This window comes from Oreochromis niloticus, linkage group LG9 (assembly GCF_001858045.2).
Source record: "Oreochromis niloticus isolate F11D_XX linkage group LG9, O_niloticus_UMD_NMBU, whole genome shotgun sequence".
Classification (NCBI taxonomy): Eukaryota; Metazoa; Chordata; class Actinopteri; order Cichliformes; family Cichlidae; genus Oreochromis; species Oreochromis niloticus.
This window is the reverse complement of record NC_031974.2, coordinates 22,393,889-22,411,268: the sequence shown is the minus strand read 5'-3', so window position 1 is coordinate 22,411,268 and position 17,380 is coordinate 22,393,889. Positions and strand designations below refer to the sequence as shown.

The window sequence follows — 17,380 nt, the reverse complement described above, 5'->3', positions numbered from 1 at the left end:
GTATGAGATCTAAAAAAGGTTTGAGATAATGTTTCACAAAATAATGGGGGAGACGTAACGATTTGCAGCATTTATTTCTCTTCTTCACATCGGCCATGTACACAGGATTTAACTGTTAAATGCAAATATAGTTAAAAAGTATTCACTTCCACTTAGAGTCCTTGTACACAGACTTACAGAAACAATATCCTGGGACCTTCAATTTCATAGTCTAACATTATAAATTCCAAGTATGAAGCCTTTCTATTATAAGCACAAACCAGAAAATTGCAAGAGTGCCTGCATTAGTAAATAAAATCAAAAGACAATTTTAAACCATGTCAAAGTCCTTAAATGTTCTCATGAATAAAAACACGGCTTGCTGTGACACAGTACATATATATATATTGTAATAACAACAGTAATAGTTAAAAAAAGCACAGCTTGAAAATTGTGTGTGTGTGTGTGTGTGTGTGTGTGTGTGTGTGTGTGTGTGTGTGTGTGTGTGTGTGTGTGTCAGTCAATGGTTCAAAAATTGTAAAACTGCTAAAGCATAACTAAGGACATCGTCAGGGGTCTGTCAGTTTTATTTTTTGAAACTCTGTATATATTAAAATATGTTCAAATGTAAAGTAATCTGAAAGACTCGAAGCCAAATAAGCCACTAAGGGAATGTTTTGTCTGACTAAGGTTAGAAACTGAAAGTTGAACCTAAGCTTATAATCAGAACCACTGTTTATGCGTCATTCGGAGTTGTCTGCACAGTCATGTGCAATTTTTATGATAAATTTTGTTTTTTAATAATTTTTTATTCTATTTCGAACACTTCAAAAGCAATAAGATTAAATTGTTTACGTTTATGGAACTGTACCAGAGCCCTGACAGGCATAAAAAAAAGTGAAGCAAACACAGTACCAGCAGCTTTTAAGCAGCTTTTCCTACAAAGCATATGTTACAGGACCTCCTCCCCAGGAAAGTAAGCATGTCCAAACAGTTAAAAGTGGTTATGCTCAAAAATATTTCATTTGTACCCTCTAATCTATCTACATTGTTTAAGTAGGACAGTCGAAAAATGTGGTAGGGAATGAAGCAGACGACCATGATTAGCGCAAAGCACAGGCTCTTCAGCTGAGCTCCGAACTCCTGCTGAAAGGTGCATCCCTCCCGATGCTTCTTGTATAAAACCCAGAGGACATTGGCTTGGAAGGCTGTCAACGCAATGGCAATGACTATAATCAATATGCTTATCGTGTAGTTCAAAGGCAGAGCAGATTCTATAGATTTTCCAAACTGGAAGCAATGAGTGGCATTATCATTATCGTTATTGTCTTTGCCATAATTAAAATGGATGATGCAAGGGACAGTGATCAGCACAATAATCCACACCAGAAAACTGATAAGGATCGCATGCATCCTGTGAAAGGACGCCACCTGGCAAGCTTTCTTGTAGAACGTCAACAGACGGGTGATGAGGATAATCACATACAGAGCAAAAGACATGTACATGTGGATGTGGATCATGCTGCTGGTTATTTTACACCATTCATTGCCCATCTCCCATTTATGAACTGCGTAATAGTAGATTCTGAAGGGAACCGTTAGCAGGAAGATGAAGTGGGTGAAGATCAGGTTGAGTACGGCAATTGACATGGTGGAAGTTGTGGTGGATTTCATGATGCGCATCATCAGGGTAAGGCTAATTGTACCACTGATCAGGACCACAGTGTAGATGACCAAGAGGGCTGTGTGGTACTCTTCATATTTCTTTGAATCTGAGGTTTTGATCGTTGTTGAACTTTGGTTTGGAGATAGTGTGGTCCCGTTTAATGTGGAATTCATCCTAAACAGAAGAGGAAATGGGGTAAGAAAGTGTAAGAGACATTAGAACAGGAAGACAGGCAGGCATGAAGAGTTAGTGGAAATGAAGTGTATCCAAAAATGATTAAAAACAGGTGTTATAAAAAGAGAAAGCAAACACAAGGCTGTATAAAAAAAAAAGAAAGAAAAGAATGACTGATTTAATGTATTTTAAGGGCTTGTTTGTCTTCGGGTGATAAAACAAGTCTAAAAACATGTGGCTATGTCACACACCAAACATGTTAGTAAGACTAACTAAAAAAGGTATCTCAAGAATTAAGAAATATAGATACTGCGCAACCATTTAACCATTAATGGAACCACTGAAGGACACCATGTGGACATTAACTATTAAAGGAACAACACAACCCTGGAAAGAACATGATGAGAAAACACAAAGTCCAAGCCAGAGATACTATCGTTTATCAGTGAACTTACTTGCGCTTCGGTCAGTGAAGAATTGGATGCCGAGTACTCTTCTGTGTGTGTCCTCTGCAGTAGATCACATTATATCCAGCAGCGGTCTGTTCACAGTGTCGCAGAGGAAGAGAAAAGCTCAGAAATAACTGATTCTGGTTGAGTGCATTCGCGCATATGCCTTTGAATGCGCGCGTGTGTGTGAGAGAGAGATTAAGAGTGGAAGTGTGCCAACGTTCGGTGGAAGTTAAGGTTCTGAAAATGAAGCCTTTGTGAGCCTGTGTATGAGTGTTGTAAGAAACCACCATCTACTTTGCATACTGTGTCAGAAACAGGAGGTTGCTGTAAACACATGTCAGCACATAGGAACGCAGGGCTGCTTACTTCCTCATTTTTCTCTAAATGCACTCTTCACTTTGACATTTCAAGTGAAATATAGACGATAAGAAGTTGGTGTAGTAGGATGCCACTTCAAATAAATTAAGTAATTCAGTAATTAGGGGAATGTGGTGCTTGGGTCCTGTATAAAAAATTGTGTGTGGTTTACCAGATGATTGTAGATAAAGACAAATAAAAGCACTGTATTTGCAAGTGCAACAGATTAATGCAACATATTAGGCATGCATGCCAAACAAACCAGTTTATATTTTTTCACTTCAATGTTCTTGCATTGTATTCGATTGCAAGAACACAGTTAAGTCCACTAGTATTTGGACAGTGGCACAGTGTGTGGGGTTTTTTGTTTTTCTTCTAAATTCTGCTTCTGTACACTAACATAGTGGATTTTATATTAAACAATCAAGATGTGATTGAAGTGCAGACTTTCAGCTTTTTTCCAAAAAAGTTTAGCCAAAGTATTACATTAACATTTTAGGAATTACAGCCATTTTTATACGCAGTGAACCATTTTCAGAGGCTTCAAAAGTACGTGCACACTTGACTGTTAAGTAATTTTTGGTCAAGTGAGGTCTGCTTTACTCCATGACATGTTAAATAGAAAAATGACCCAGCACTGAACTTTCATTTGCTAGCTATTCACTAGAATTCTTTATACAAGGCGCATCATTAGGATGAAGAAACAAAATAAAAAGATCAGAGAGAAAGCAGAAAAACTTTGGGGACAAATCAACAGTCCACTACGTTCTTTAAAATAAGGAATTCTCTGGTGAGCTTAAGATACCAAAAAGGCCTATAAGACCACAGACATCAGTTGGAGTGGCTAAGCTGTCTAAGTTAAGAAAAAACTTCGCAAGGGTGAAAACACAAAACAAGCAGAAACTGAAGGTGACTGCAAAATCTCAAGGGAGGGGTGATGGCATGTGGCAAAGAATGGGTGGGGGGGGTCTAGAGTTCAGAAGAGTTAATGTTTGCAAAGAATTATTATTTTTTTAAATCCAGTTATTAAAACACAGAGCCACAATTCCCCTTGAATTAAAGCTGAAAGTCTGCACTCACATCTTAACACCACCAAATATTTTTGAACCTGGCTAAAACTTTGAAACATTTGTTTTTGCACTTGCTAGACAAAGTCATCTACTTGCTTATTCAAAAGAGAAGTTAGTCAGGATGTGGTAATGCTAGCTGTGATGTTGACAGATTTGTTTAGTAACAACAAAGTGCAAAGACAACCTACAAGTCATACATGTACAGCACATTTTATATTGTGATTCCAACTAATATCATAGGACTTTGTAAGCTTTTGACTTTTCACCACAGTCGCAAAGATGGTAACATAAAAGATCCAATGAACACCACAGTCCACTTCCCCAAACAGGAAAACACCTTCGCATCACACTGACCACAAGCTTAGGTTGCATGCTGCAAACCTTTAACTACCAACGCTGTCCAACATAGATGGTTTTTTATAGGTTGGTTTATTTGATCCTGCGTATAACCACACAAACACTTACAATAGAACTTGTCCAGTTACACTTTTGCCAAAATTAATACTGGTGTATTCTGATTTAGGTTTGCACTTATTTTAAGAACATTTACTTCATCTTTTACTTTTCTAGTTAGCTTTAAGTCCAACCGATGTCTACTTTTGAACAAATGAAGATCTACTGCACCACTAGTGCATAGGGGGCCAAATATGAAAGTGTTCAATCATTTGTTTTTGTTGCAAAAAGAACTCTTGGCCTAAAAACTGTTGCCCAAGCTTTTTGCATAATTACCCACCATTTCCTGCACCTTCCTGGCCCTGGTTCTGCCAGAGATGTTGACACCACAACAGGAAACCCATTAGATGTTAAAGAACCTCTCGTCACTCCTTAAGGAGATTCCCTGTCAGTTTGATTTTTGATTAAATGGGTCATCTTTACTAATATGCACTGTTGCAAAGACAACCAAATGTCTAAAATGATGGAAAAAGTCAACAATTTGCAACTCAAGTTTTCACACGGCAATTAAATTCTCTTAAACACACGTTTGCACTCCAATCCTTCAGTTTTATTGATACACACGTACTCAAAATAAGTTAAAACATCCCTTTTCACAATAAAGAAACACACATTTTAGGCAGCGTTATGAAGTATCATGTTACATACTTTCACCAGACCATTTATCGTAGCAGCATGAAATCATGAAAGAGCAGAAGAATAACACCCACAAAAGCATTAGTTTGCTTTTTGCATGCGTTTCATAAATCAATTATTATTACTAATGCTTTTCCTCATTTGTTCACACGATTTAACCATTTCAGCAACACATGTAAAGAGTAAAATATGTAAATGTGACAAGCAACATGTGGCCAGAGTGTTTTCTTACTGAGGTACAGTCCCATTGTATTATGTTGCAAATCAACACCTTCATCAAAAGCTCAATTCACAGTCACGTTTGCAGCAGCCTATTATAAATTCACAAATGAAACTAAGACTGAGTGCATTTGTACAAAAGAACAACACAGTACTGTGCAAAGGTCTTAGGCCACGCTGCAAAAAATGTATCGTTACAAGTATTGTGTATTATTTAGGTTCCTAAGATTATTTTCCACGTTGTCTATAAAAAAAATTAAAACAATACGACAAAACATAAAAGATATCTGAAATAAGACAATTAAATAGGTACACTCATAAATATCTTGTTTAAGACACATGCTAACATTTACTAGGGGAAGTGCATCTTGCGTTGCCTCCACAGGACGAGTCTTTGTGAAGTGAGAACATGTGTAACCACACTCAGCAACATGAGAAAGATCGTCATTGACATCACTATCACATAGTGACTAATACTGCAAAAGACAGAGGAAGCTTAGCTTATTTTCGATGCATTGCAGACACCAGAACAACAGATTGAGAAGACATGGTTTTAAATACATGTCCAAGTTTCATTACCTTGTGCCAATGTCCAACCAGCTGCCATAGTCCTGCACCATGAAGAAAAAGTGCTGAGGAGAGCAAGAGTGGGTTAAAATCTATTTGAGTCTCATGTGCAGTTTGCTTAACAGTGAACGAGAGAAAGTCTTTTATAAAAGATCAACATTAAACCTGCATTACCAGAGCCATCAAGTCAGAGATAACCAGGACGATGAGGAACAAACTGCAAAATAAAAATAAGAGAGATTTAAACATTCAGGAGCACACATTGGTCAGTGCATTTAAGCCTTTTTCATGCAACAAAGGAGAAATTATAAGATACTATAGTTATTTTAGCTGGTCAAGGTTTAAGAGTCATGTCTGGCCTGTTCTGTCTAACAAAGCAAACAGAACGTACTTTAACTCTACAGACAGAATCAAAGCCGCGATTCAACGTTTCCAACAAATTCAAAGAGTTAATTTAAGAATTAAAAGACTAAATTTATACTTTTAGATGAGGAAGCGAGGAGTTACCTCCTTGATGACAGCTGTGTTGCAACTTGGATGGTCTCAAATGTACACATGACTATGATGAATGGAATGATAACCTGGAAGAACAGACAATTTAAGGAAATGCAGGATTCAATGAAATGACTCGAAATAAACACATTATTATAGAAACTCATTAAGAAGTATGATGCTAAAATTTCTATTACAAATCTGTCTGCCTAAATTCTCTGTACAATAAGTGTCAAAGAAGATACAGAAATTAATGGGCTAGGTCATGGCTGTTAAAACAAATGAACATGAGCAAAAAGGAAAGGCAGGTAAACTGTATTTAAGCTTACTTCTCAAGCAGAATATGAATAGATCATGACTAGTCATAATGTGCAAAGCTGCTTCCCCTTTTGGGGAAGCACGGTACATATCATAAAAAGGAAATGTTTAAGAGTACAGTACCTTCCACATCATCAACCCTCCCATTATGAAAGGGTTGAAAACAGTGAGGAAACAATAAACAGATGCTGGGTCAAAACTAGGCAAAGGGAAACAGAAGTACAGAAAGTGACTACAGACACCAGACTAGAATCTTTAACTTTTCAGAGAAGAAAATGGACCTCGTGTTGTAGAATATACACACTAACATACTCTATATTTGGTGGAAAACATATAATTCATAGAAAAGAAATTTGTCAGAACTGACGTTTTTTTCTTATTTCCTTCCTGCATGACACTCTCACACTCACACAAAAATACTACGATGCATATACCTGTTTATGGATGCAATGTTTCCTGTGCCAAAGAATGCTGTTATTATGAAAAATACCTGAAGAAAAGGTGAAGTCAAGGTAATGCCAAACGTGAGAATGAACTAAGTTGATTTTTTTGTCCGATTGTACACTTTAAACATAAAAAACCTTTATGTTACATTTTTAATACTACATCTTATTTGATCAAATCCAGCCTGAACATCACCCACAGACTCTAATGAGCCCAATGCACTTCTGTGCTTCGGCGAACCAACATCGTTGCAGGTGCTCTTAACAAGGATACAAAAAAATAAGACCTTCGGATGTCATCCAGCTTCAGCTGTCGAATCTTGGTGATGTCGATGTTTGCAGAGAAATCGATGGTGGACAACTGGAGGAAAAAGAAAAAAAGAAAAACCATGTATGTCTGTAAACCCAGCCACAATGAGACACGGACTTTAAGACCTGTGTGGGTAAGCTGGGGTTTTGTGTGAGAAAGCTGTTAATTACTGTGATTTAATATGAACAAACTGACATCTAAATAAGTGGACAGGAAAAACACTTGAACAGAAATATTATATTCTTTTTTGAAGTGTAGGCTGCTGGGGATTTGCCATGATGCACTGAGCATTACCTCTTTCTTTTTAATTCCATGTGATTTTATATGGCATTACCACATGTTATTAAACTTTGTCTTTTCTTTCCCACAATTTGAATTTTCTGTGTTCTCTCTAAGCTCTGTTCATTCTCATCTCTTTCCCCTCATCCTCAAACTGCTCATAGCAGACAGCCTCTCCCTTAGCCTGCTTCTGCCGGACATCTCTTCCTGCCTGGGGTTCTTCCTTTCCACGATTACCGAGTGCTTCCTCATGTCAATTGACTGCTGAGGTTTTCTTTCTAAGATTGTATGGTCTTTCCCTTACAATATAAAGCTCTGTGAAGTGGCTGTTGTTGTGAATTGGAGTTAAATCAGTAAAATGGAAAATATGACCTTCACAATTAAATACATACATAAATAATAGCTTCCCAAAGCTTTTGGTTTTCTATTACAAAGGGAAAAACAATGGCTCTACCTCTTGCCTACTAGACATGCCCTGAGCAAGCAAGGCTTCCTGTTCGATGTTAATCCACACAAACATTAACCAGGATAACACAGGGGGGAACAAAGCCTCTGACCTGTGAGGGAGACAAAAATAGAAATATCATTTTACAGCTTTGCTGCGGTGGTGCAACTCTGCTCAAGACGCAACTGAAGCATCAATGTGTTGTCCTACCCAGTGCTAAGCAGCAGGTAGGTGGAGGTGAGAGACAGGAATATGCTGAGGAGTCGATGAAAAAGTCTCGTTGAGCTCAGCAAAGGAACAAATATAGAAGATGCTGAAGAGAGAAGAGTTGGCAGAGGTTACTTGGGTGTCAGCGATATGATATTTTAACGTCTTTCGAGGTATAGCTTACGTATGCGATCAATATTTAAAAAGTAAACATGAATGATAGATGAGAACAGCTATAACCCACCCTAGATCCCAAATATACTGTGGCCACTTGCAACCAACCCACCTAATGTGCTCCAACTGATGATCTGATTAAGAAGGGGTAGGCCCCGTTTCTGTTGCAGGCTGGAGTGTGTGAGGGATGGCACGTATGCACACACAGCAACAAGGAGCATCTGCCGAGTTTGACAGGTAATTAATCAGTATTAGCAAATGCAGTGACACACACAAACACACATATATATTCCCACAGTGACATGTACTGTAGTCACCTGTACGACAAACTGCGGTCTGTCACCGAGGTGCAGCGGGGTCCTCCGTCGAGATGACCAGAGGTAGCAAGCTGAGGTGAAAAGAGCGAGCAGACCTGCACAGGTACTGAGTTGACAAACAGGATGTCTTACTGTACTTTCAAAAACATGGATAGTTTGTACACACAGCACGATGTGGAAAGATAATATTTGTGAAGCAGTTTAATTATTCCTCGTTTTCATTTGTTCCACTTTCAAATTTCCGGTCTGTTTATATAGAGAAAGTACCCATCGTGGGGCTTTTTAACTTTTAACAGTAAGTCTATTCAGTTTCCTTTAACTGGGGGTGGATGCTCATGGCTCCACAGGTTTTGGGGTTTTTTTCATATTCGAATATTGTGATAGATATTTGCATCATTAATATGACGCCGATTCCGGTCACATTTTGTCATCCTGATCTGGCAGCTGGCATGAATTGGGCTCTCAGTTTTTCCCGTGATAGGATATCGCGGTAAACATTCAGATAAATATATACAAATAAAGGAAGTACTCACACCAGATGTATGTTAGGCTCTCTACCCACAACAGGCATGAGGGGGAAAGCAGCTAGACACAGACAGCCCACAAGCCAGCTCAGTGAGCGTGACTGCACAGAAACAGAGACAAAAAGAAATGCTGTCTATCACTTTGACACATTTACCATTGTGTATCTATATTTAATAATTACCTTTATAATTATCTACTGCTTTAGGCAAGCAGTACCAATAACACTCTAGTTATAGACACATAAGAAGAATTAGAATGGCTAGAATGTTATTAACAACATTTCTTATTAATGACTAGGCATATTTTTGTAACTCTGTTTACTCATAATATATTTATATATATATATTTATATATATCTACATCTTGTTGGAGGACTTCCTAGAAGCAGTGCTTTCCATAACCAAAACAGGGATTAATATTAAAAACAGCTATAACACACATTTTCCTGCTTTTATCCGGCTAATCTGTAAATTACCTTAGCCTTGCCAAAAAGCCCCGACAAGAAGGGCCAGAGAGAGAGAACAGCCAGCCCTACGGTCAGCATGGCGCGATGGAAGAAGCTCACCACCTGGGGGCAGCAAAAATAAACAGCCATGCAGGATCCAGGTTTATTTCTTACAGTTAATGATACACAAGTGAAATTTTGTGCACTTATGCAGAAGGATGCCTTTAACGCAGCAGATTTAAAGACACCTACCAGCAGCTCAATCCCAAACGCCACCAGCACAAAATAGCCCAGACATTTCCACAGTGGGAGAGAAGGGGCTGTCTTAATCAAATCTCTCAGAGTTCCAGACCTAAAAATAGATCATTGATGGGATTACTTTTTCCTGTGATAAAAGGATGGGATGAAGAATAAAACATCTCTTTATCCCTTTTACATAGGAGAACCATGAATGCATACAACGCCAGTTCAAAGGATCTAATTAGCACTTCACTCCACCTGAGCCAGATGTGCATACAAGCCTGTGTGAGGCTAATTAGATCCAGTGAAAAGCCGCTGTATTCACTGACTGATGTGATCCTTTTGCGTGTGTTTTAATATCAGGGTTCTGTGACTATAGTAAATATACAAATTACTGTAAATTAACTGAATGCATCTGAACAAACATGTTTTGTACATTTTTTAAATCCAGTTTGCATTATTTTGAATGTGTCTCTTACTTACTCTTTCAGAACAGAATACCACACAGGGACAGGCAGCAGGCAGTAAATATAGTAGGTTATGGGGCTTCTTTGAATAAGCAGGAAGACTGTGATCACCACCGCCACGCACGTGCACAGCCTCGCCAAGTTACGGCCAGGAATCTGCACACAGGAGAAAAATACCAACTTAACAAGACATTCGGGTTGGGCAGACTTGTTTGGGTGGAAGGCATCTTGAGGGATTACAATCTACTGTATATCCTAACCTGTTTAGTGAGATTAGGATGTCTGTTGAGACTCGCGTGAGTCTTCAGTATGACTAAGACGACATATGAGGTCCAGCCTACAAATCCCAGCACCACACTGCAACCGAGGAAGAATCTGTCATAGGTGTGGTAGTAAACCAAGCCTTCCAGAGAGTGAGAAATCAGAGACTGGCACAAAGAGATCTGACAAGAGACAAAACAGGGGGACAAAAATCTCACTTGTTGCTTAAGCGGAAGAAAACATAAGATGGAGAAAGTAGAGATAATGTAGAATGTATTTACTATAGTTCATCTGGCTCCAATGTGTGTAAGATAAAATAGTGATTTCAGTTAAACTGCTTTTAAGTTAGACATTAGTTTATGAACACAGGTTCATTAAGTGTTTAAATACCGGTTTAATTCATCAACGTATCAAAATAAATCTAGAAATTGGCTTTACACGTATTGTAAAGTATGATTAGATTTAAAAGCCACAGACGCCCCCCATACTCACAGCATCCTCGTACTTCTCCAGTTGAATGAGTATTCGGGCCTTCTGGGTGAATTCTGCTTGTTTTGACTCAGTCAGGAGTCTGGGAAGAAAGAGGGATGGTGCAAAAAAGATGAAGTGTGTGAAAGTGTGCAATTTAAATATGGCCATGAATATGTGGTTTGGTTAGTGGACATATTCTTGGCCTCTTGGTTATGCTGCATAACCTCAGAAGTTAATCTAAATGTCACATTGATTGATTTTTAATGGGTCAGCAAAAGAATTTACTGAGAAAGTGCAAACCCCGTCTCCAGAAAAGTTGGGATTTTTTCCAAAATGCAATAAAAAACCCCAAAACTTTATATATGTTCAGAGGAACCAGATTAAGCAGGCTAACTGATTGGGTAAAGGTAACATTAGAAATCATCACAAACTCGGTCTTTGTGGGTTGAGGTTCATCCCTTATTTCCTTAATTCATGAGAGAATTGCTCCAGATTTCAAAAGATTTCTCAGTCCACTATTGCAAAAAAAATTCTTCAGACATCTATAGTATGTACTACTATGAAAAGATTAAGATAATTCAAACCATTTCTCACACTAAGGTCAAGACTGAAACCAGCTTGAGCCCTCAGGCCACACCGCCTTAGAAACAGTCACGCTGCAGTGAAATAAATATACAAATATAAATATAGCCACCTGGGCTCAGAAGTACTTCAGAAAACCACTGACACTTAACACAGTCCCACATCCACTTATGCAACTTGAAATTGTATTATTATTGAAGGAGGAAGTCATATGTCAGTTCCACAGAGCTTTCTAGGCCAGGGTTCACGTCAGAAGGACAGAAAGACTGTGACACTGTGTGCTATGCACAGATAAATCCACATTTCCGTGTTTTTAGAAAACAGCGCTGAGTTCTCTTTGCCAAAGATGAAAACAACCGTCCAGATTGCTATCAACAAAAAATGCAAAAGAATCTGTGATGATACAGAGGAGCATCAGTGGCCACAGCAGGTCGAGCTGCATCTGTAGATACCACTGACTGAGGCACGGAGCGCTGCCTGTTACGATCTATTTCTTACAGACAACAACGACTTAAATCAAGTAAAAATGAGCAAAATTTCTAACTGGAAAACTACAACACTCAGTTAAAAAATGTTTAAAAACTGCAATTAAAAGAAACAACAGTAAATATGTCTCAGTCCCAACTTTTGTTGAGTGTGTTGCAGCCGTCAAATTCAAATTTTGGTACATTTACAAAAAACAATTAAGTACGTCAGGAAAATCTTCCAACATCTTTGTACTTCGGTCACTTAAATATATGTTCACATGAATGAACATATCACAGATTTGTATTTTTTAACCTCCTAGGACCTGGCATCCACATATGTGGACATCACATTTTGGGCTGTCCAAACAAAAATACTAAATTTTGCTCTACAAGGGCCTGATATCCACTTACGAGGACATTATACTGCCACTGTTCTATCAAAATTTAAAACGAATGTCCTCATATGTGGATCTCATTTTTCTCAGAAACAATAATCAGGTAAAAAAAAAAAAAAAAAAAAAAAAAACCATCCTGGTAATTCTTTGTTTTTACATTCATCAGGTCCCAATCAGCCCAAATAGCAAAGAGAAATTAAAAATGCATGCCGTGAAAGAGTTTGGAGGTTAAAATATTTTAGAAAATATCCCAACTTTTCTGGAAATGGGATTGATATAAAAACACAGCATTTATGTTAAAAATACTTTTGTTTCTGTCAATTAATTCTTTGCAAAAGGGAATCTTTTAATCTATTCCCTTTACACTTTCTATGAGGTCGCAGTAAACACAACAGGCCATGGTGAAAAGCAAATTCATGTTCTTCTGATTTGGTTTTTGTTAGAAAAACACATCAGTTAGTTACTGTACGTACTGGTATGGGGTGAAGAGAAAAGATAAGGTTGTCTCCTTTTTCTGCATCATTTTCATCTACAAATAAACACACACACACATATAGTAAAAATACAGCTTTACCATCAGATAGAATAATAAAAGACATGACAGATAGTTGATAAGCATTTTGTTAGCCAAAGCAGATGCTGTTATACCTTGAACTGCTCCAGTACTTGAATAGCATTAGTGTACATGCTTTCAGCCTTGAACCGCTCACTGTTGTTGAGGTAGAGAAGAGGTAGCACACCCTGAAAAACAAATACACACAAAACATGTAACAAAGGCTTGAAAAATTATTGAACATTTCCCATTAAATGGCTGATTTTGTCTCTGACTTACAACAGAGTTAACAGGAATAGGCACACCAATGAGGGAAGCCATGAGCGGAGCAATGTCAGCCTGCCAAAAAAAACCAAACAAACAACGAAGACACACAAATATTACACTTTAATACAACTGTTGACAGGAAATTGTTAAAAACGTTTAAATTTCCATGAGCTTTACCTGACTGACGTCGACTCTACGAAGATGCTCCAGTTTCCAGTCTAAAAGAAACAAACCAGGACAATAATTTAGACAAAGTAAAACAGACAAACTGGAGGGTATCGGTTGTAAATTTAAATCTTAACAAAAGTGTTTGAACGTACCTTGTAGGAACCCATCATTGTATGGTTGGGGTTCTGTGACTCCCTTGGCTTTCTGAACCCCAGCTCCCCACGCCACTAAAGGGGTCAGCGTTTCAGAAGGATGGCCCGCACCGTGGGAACCTGGAGGCACATGCACACAAACATGCCAAAATAGAAAACTGTAACAGAAAAATCGCTAGCAGGCAGCAAAAAATTTAGATACACAAACAAGCGGTTTACCCCAGTTTGTCATGCCGTGGTCAGAGGTAAACACATAGGCTGTTTTGCCATCATTGTCGAAGAAGTCCTCTATTATAGACACCACTTCAGCTAAACCTGCATCTACTAGACCAATATTGTCTAGGTATTCTCTGGGAAAAAAAGACAAAATACAAGACAAAGATGCAGCTGGATCAGACAATGCTTATTTGGATGAATTTGTTAACATGACTAAGAACTACTGCACTACTGCCCAAAGGTAAAAAAAAAAAAAAATCAGCAGTTCTTAATACAAAGTAACCAACTTACTGCGACATTGGTCTGTGAGCATGTCCATTAGTGTCAATTCCAAGCAGATGCAGGAAGAAGACATTTTTATCCTCCCATAGGCTGGCCTTCAGAGTGGAGTTAGACTGTGCAGACTTAAAGAAGGACTGTTGAAAAATATTAAATAATTTTAGGCTTATTCAGGAAATCCATGTGGATCAATTCTGTAAATGAAATTCTGGAATGAGTCCAAGTTGGGTTATATTTCACTACATAATACACATAATACAATATGTGTTCAAAAACCAACAAATACTGTCTGAGTTATAGTATAAGCGACTAGTCTTTATAAAATGTGTTTTTGTGGGTAGACCTGTAGTTAATATCAATAGATCAATCGTAAAATAATTTTTTATGCTAATACTTCCACTACACACTTTGACTTGAGTGAACACCCAGCTGTCCAGCTTGGATGCATCTGTGGAGGCAAAGTCCTCCTCCACTGCCGGGTATGTGTGGGTATACACATGGTCCCCACTAGCGCCTGAAATAACCAAAGGAAACATGTTTGCTCAGATAAGTGATTTAGTGTTTTTTTCTATTTCTTTTCTATTGTGTAGATTAATGGTTCTGTTTGTGATGCTTGTGTACCTTTGGCAAACATAGGCAGGATATCAGGGCTGCCCCAGCACCAGGTGTGTCTGCTCTCATTAAACACAGAGTCAAATTCTACAGGATTTTCCTTCCAGCCTGAAAACAAGCGCATAAATGGTAACAGTAGAATGCCACAGAGAAACACATACAATAGAGAGCAAATCTCTCCAAGTCGCTGAGCATTTCTCTTCCTACCATGTAAAAAAAACAAACAAAACAAAACATCATGCACACACCTTTAGCAACTGCACTAACATCCTCATAGAAGCCAGCGATGAGAGCAACGTGACCGGGCCGAGACTCGGTAGGCACACGTGTGTGTGACACACCCCAGGTCCCCTTGTCCTCTATTATACCCCTGAAATGTGGAAACAGAAGCACATATGCTTATGCAAACAGGAGGAAAGAAAAGACATGCTGTAAAAATGACATCACCTTACAAGAATGATTAATATAAACAGACCCAAACTCCACATCAAAGTTTATTTCTTTATATTGGTTTCCTGACCTCAGGTATGGTGTCCTGGATGAGCCATTAGGGAGCGGGGTGAAGAGACTGTCTGCTCTGAGACCATCAGCCACCACTAACACCAGTCTGGAAGCAGGGGGTTCCAGGGGTGTGGAGTGGGGTGTCATGCCATGGACCAGAGGAGAGGTGAAGTAGATATCAAAGATAGAGATGAAGAAGACCACGTGGACTGTCAGCCCAATCACAAAGAAGGTGATCATCCTCATTTTGGGTGCCAAAGCCACGCAGAAGAACAACTGAGGGTTTACTTGAGGACAAGGAGGGTAGATTTAATGCGCTTGGAAGTGAAGAGGTGACTGGAAGAAGGAAAAAGAAAAACTTTGGAATAAAATGAAGACAATTCACAGCCTGCATTTGCATTCAGGATTAAGATGTTAAAGCCAATAGAAGGGGCATTAGAAGGTTTCAGAATAATATAGGCTTGTTAAGCCAAAGTATGTGGTCTTAAGGGCAGCTTAATCCTTCGTTCACCATATGCCATTAAGCAACGTTAAAAAAAATAATGACTTTAATGTTTATTTCGGTAGATTTTAATGGCCCAGCCAACTTACCACTGGTAACAAGAAAGTAACTTAGGAAAACAGGCCATGAAAAAAGTCTTACCTGCATGTAACGTCAGCGGATTTTGATCATAAAAACGGGAATAATGTTCCATTAAAGAATGAATGAGTGAGAGAGCCAACCTATCTACTACTACTACTACTAGTTCATAGATTCACTTGTTAAACACTGCTTTAGCTTCCATTGTCACTTCGTAGATCGCCAAGAACATGCTCAGAGAACCAGACAGATCAGCCTAAAAAAAGATCAACCTAAAACCAAATGTCTCCCTGTTTAAGAAGATTACTACAAGAAATTCAGGCAGCATGAGCATTCACTTCCTTGTTGTGACTCGTTTTTGACGTTGTGTGTTGACGTGGTGGTTTGTAGCTGCATTGTGGGTAGTGTAGTTTAAATTTAAACGATTCACTTCAAGTATACCTATTACGAAATGTAATAAAAAATAAACAACCCTTATTTATTTGTTTTGTTTGCAGTGAAGTGCATTTTTAATAAAAAATGGTTTGGGCGCAGCTTTTTTTTGACAGCATAGTAGCTAGCACTTGCTATCAGCTGTCAAATGTGCCCTGCCTAGTTTTCCTCTCTACATCAAAGTTACCCAATACTTTTCCAATATTCCATAAAAGGGGTGGGCTTTGGGAGTAGCGTCTCTTACATTTGACCAATCGTAGCTTCGCATTTCTTCTTCTTCCTCCTCTTCCACCTACCAAACCTTAGCTAACCTAATATCCATTCAGGAAGCAGCGGGTGTGATTAGCTTAGCTAGCTTAGATTGCTAAAAAAAAAAAAAAATCTCTTTAGGGCAAAAATGGCGTCGGTGAACCCATTTAATCTCAGTGATTCTGAAGAAGAGGCCGAACGGCGCCCTAACGAAACAGTTGACACAGAGCGGAGTCCGAGTGACGGGGCGCCAGGACCACCGCCAGGCAATCCTTTCTCTCCGCCTGCAGACGCAGAGCCTCCGTCGCTCCTGCTGTCTAGCAACCGGACGAGCCCCAGCGGTGAGGGCATCTCGGCGTCGGCCGCCGCCACCTCCGCTATGGCAGGCAGCGCCGATACGCGGGTATCTGTAGATGTCATCGCTGCCCAGTTATTGCGGGACCAATACATCCTCACGGCCTTGGAGTTTCACACCGAACTGCTGGAAGCAGGCAGAGAGCTCCCCCGGCTGAGGGATTATTTCTCCAACCCTGGCAACTTCGAGCGACAGAGCGGTACTCCACCTGCCAAAGACCAGGTACTCGGACCTGGAGGACCACTGAGTAAGTGTCGTTAGCTGCTCTTAGTGCTACATATGTAGCTGTTCGCTAGCTCTGTATTGATGTTGTGTGAAACAGAGTTAGCCCATCAGCTGGCTAACGTTAGCTTTAATCATTGGCTATGATAGCTTGAGATCTGTTTGCTGCACCTGCTCTTCAGCTCCAGGGCCGCAGCCAGCTATTGGGTTTTGTGGGTCAATCGTGAGATGACAGACTAACACAGAGTTGTGACAAGGCATTACACATTAACTACTCACTGAAAGATAAATACTGGTAGCGTAATAATGCTGGTGACCTGTAGTGATCGCCCAAGTGTAATTTAGCCCTGTAGGAAAACACCCGTCAGAGGTCAGAGGTCAAT

At 39.2% G+C, this 17,380-nt stretch overlaps 3 protein-coding genes across 12 annotated transcripts in view; 1 reads left to right on the top strand and 2 right to left on the bottom strand.

Annotated features, from left to right (window-relative positions):
- Nucleotides 1-55: 55 nt before the first annotated feature.
- Nucleotides 56-2,594, bottom strand: gpr141 (G protein-coupled receptor 141). Its single transcript, XM_005471728.4, has 2 exons — nucleotides 2,275-2,594; nucleotides 56-1,819 (listed from the first exon to the last, which is right to left on the bottom strand). The coding sequence occupies exon 2, from the start codon at nucleotides 1,816-1,818 to the stop codon at nucleotides 904-906; it is 915 nt and encodes a 304-aa protein (XP_005471785.1). The 5' UTR covers nucleotide 1,819; nucleotides 2,275-2,594; the 3' UTR covers nucleotides 56-903.
- A 2,085-nt stretch (nucleotides 2,595-4,679) lies between these two features.
- On the bottom strand, nucleotides 4,680-16,548 carry pign (phosphatidylinositol glycan anchor biosynthesis, class N). 2 transcript variants are annotated; one of them, XM_013270367.3, is made up of 29 exons: nucleotides 16,416-16,548; nucleotides 15,179-15,495; nucleotides 14,907-15,028; nucleotides 14,668-14,766; nucleotides 14,454-14,560; nucleotides 14,059-14,183; nucleotides 13,771-13,901; nucleotides 13,552-13,671; nucleotides 13,409-13,449; nucleotides 13,244-13,303; nucleotides 13,060-13,152; nucleotides 12,885-12,940; nucleotides 10,989-11,067; nucleotides 10,496-10,678; nucleotides 10,252-10,391; nucleotides 9,781-9,880; nucleotides 9,559-9,651; nucleotides 9,092-9,183; nucleotides 8,559-8,664; nucleotides 8,354-8,462; nucleotides 8,071-8,173; nucleotides 7,870-7,972; nucleotides 7,101-7,187; nucleotides 6,818-6,873; nucleotides 6,507-6,582; nucleotides 6,081-6,154; nucleotides 5,748-5,790; nucleotides 5,586-5,638; nucleotides 4,680-5,482 (listed from the first exon to the last, which is right to left on the bottom strand). In XM_013270367.3, exons 2-29 carry the CDS (start codon nucleotides 15,403-15,405, stop codon nucleotides 5,359-5,361), a joined length of 2,802 nt encoding a protein of 933 aa, XP_013125821.1. In that variant the 5' UTR covers nucleotides 15,406-15,495; nucleotides 16,416-16,548; the 3' UTR covers nucleotides 4,680-5,358. The 2 variants fall into 2 exon arrangements, with proteins under 2 accessions (XP_013125821.1, XP_003443557.2); XM_003443509.5 differs by lacking the exon at nucleotides 16,416-16,548 and adding an exon at nucleotides 15,803-16,399.
- relch (RAB11 binding and LisH domain, coiled-coil and HEAT repeat containing) overlaps nucleotides 16,534-17,380 on the top strand; it is a 38,294-nt gene continuing 37,447 nt past the window's right edge. For all 9 annotated transcript variants that reach the window (XM_005471738.4, XM_025910121.1, XM_005471735.4 and 6 more), the window contains exon 1: nucleotides 16,534-17,022. In XM_005471738.4, coding sequence (XP_005471795.1) covers nucleotides 16,569-17,022 — 454 coding nt within the window. In that variant the 5' untranslated portion in view covers nucleotides 16,534-16,568. The remainder of the gene's footprint in view (nucleotides 17,023-17,380) is intronic.

What these genes read in the sequence shown, in the direction of transcription:
- pign (XM_013270367.3), bottom strand. Translation starts at nt 15,405, where the DNA reads ATGAGGATGATCACCTTCTTTGTGATTGGGCTGACAGTCCACGTGGTC. An exon ending in TTTCTCTTCACCCCATACCA is followed by an intron (nt 11,068 to 12,884) that starts GTACGTACAGTA and finishes CTTTCTTCCCAG; the next exon opens with ACTCCTGACTGAGTCAAAAC. An exon ending in GAGGGTTGATGATGTGGAAG is followed by an intron (nt 6,155 to 6,506) that starts GTACTGTACTCT and finishes CTGTTCTTCCAG; the next exon opens with GTTATCATTCCATTCATCAT.
- gpr141 (XM_005471728.4), bottom strand. Translation starts at nt 1,818, where the DNA reads ATGAATTCCACATTAAACGGGACCACACTATCTCCAAACCAAAGTTCA.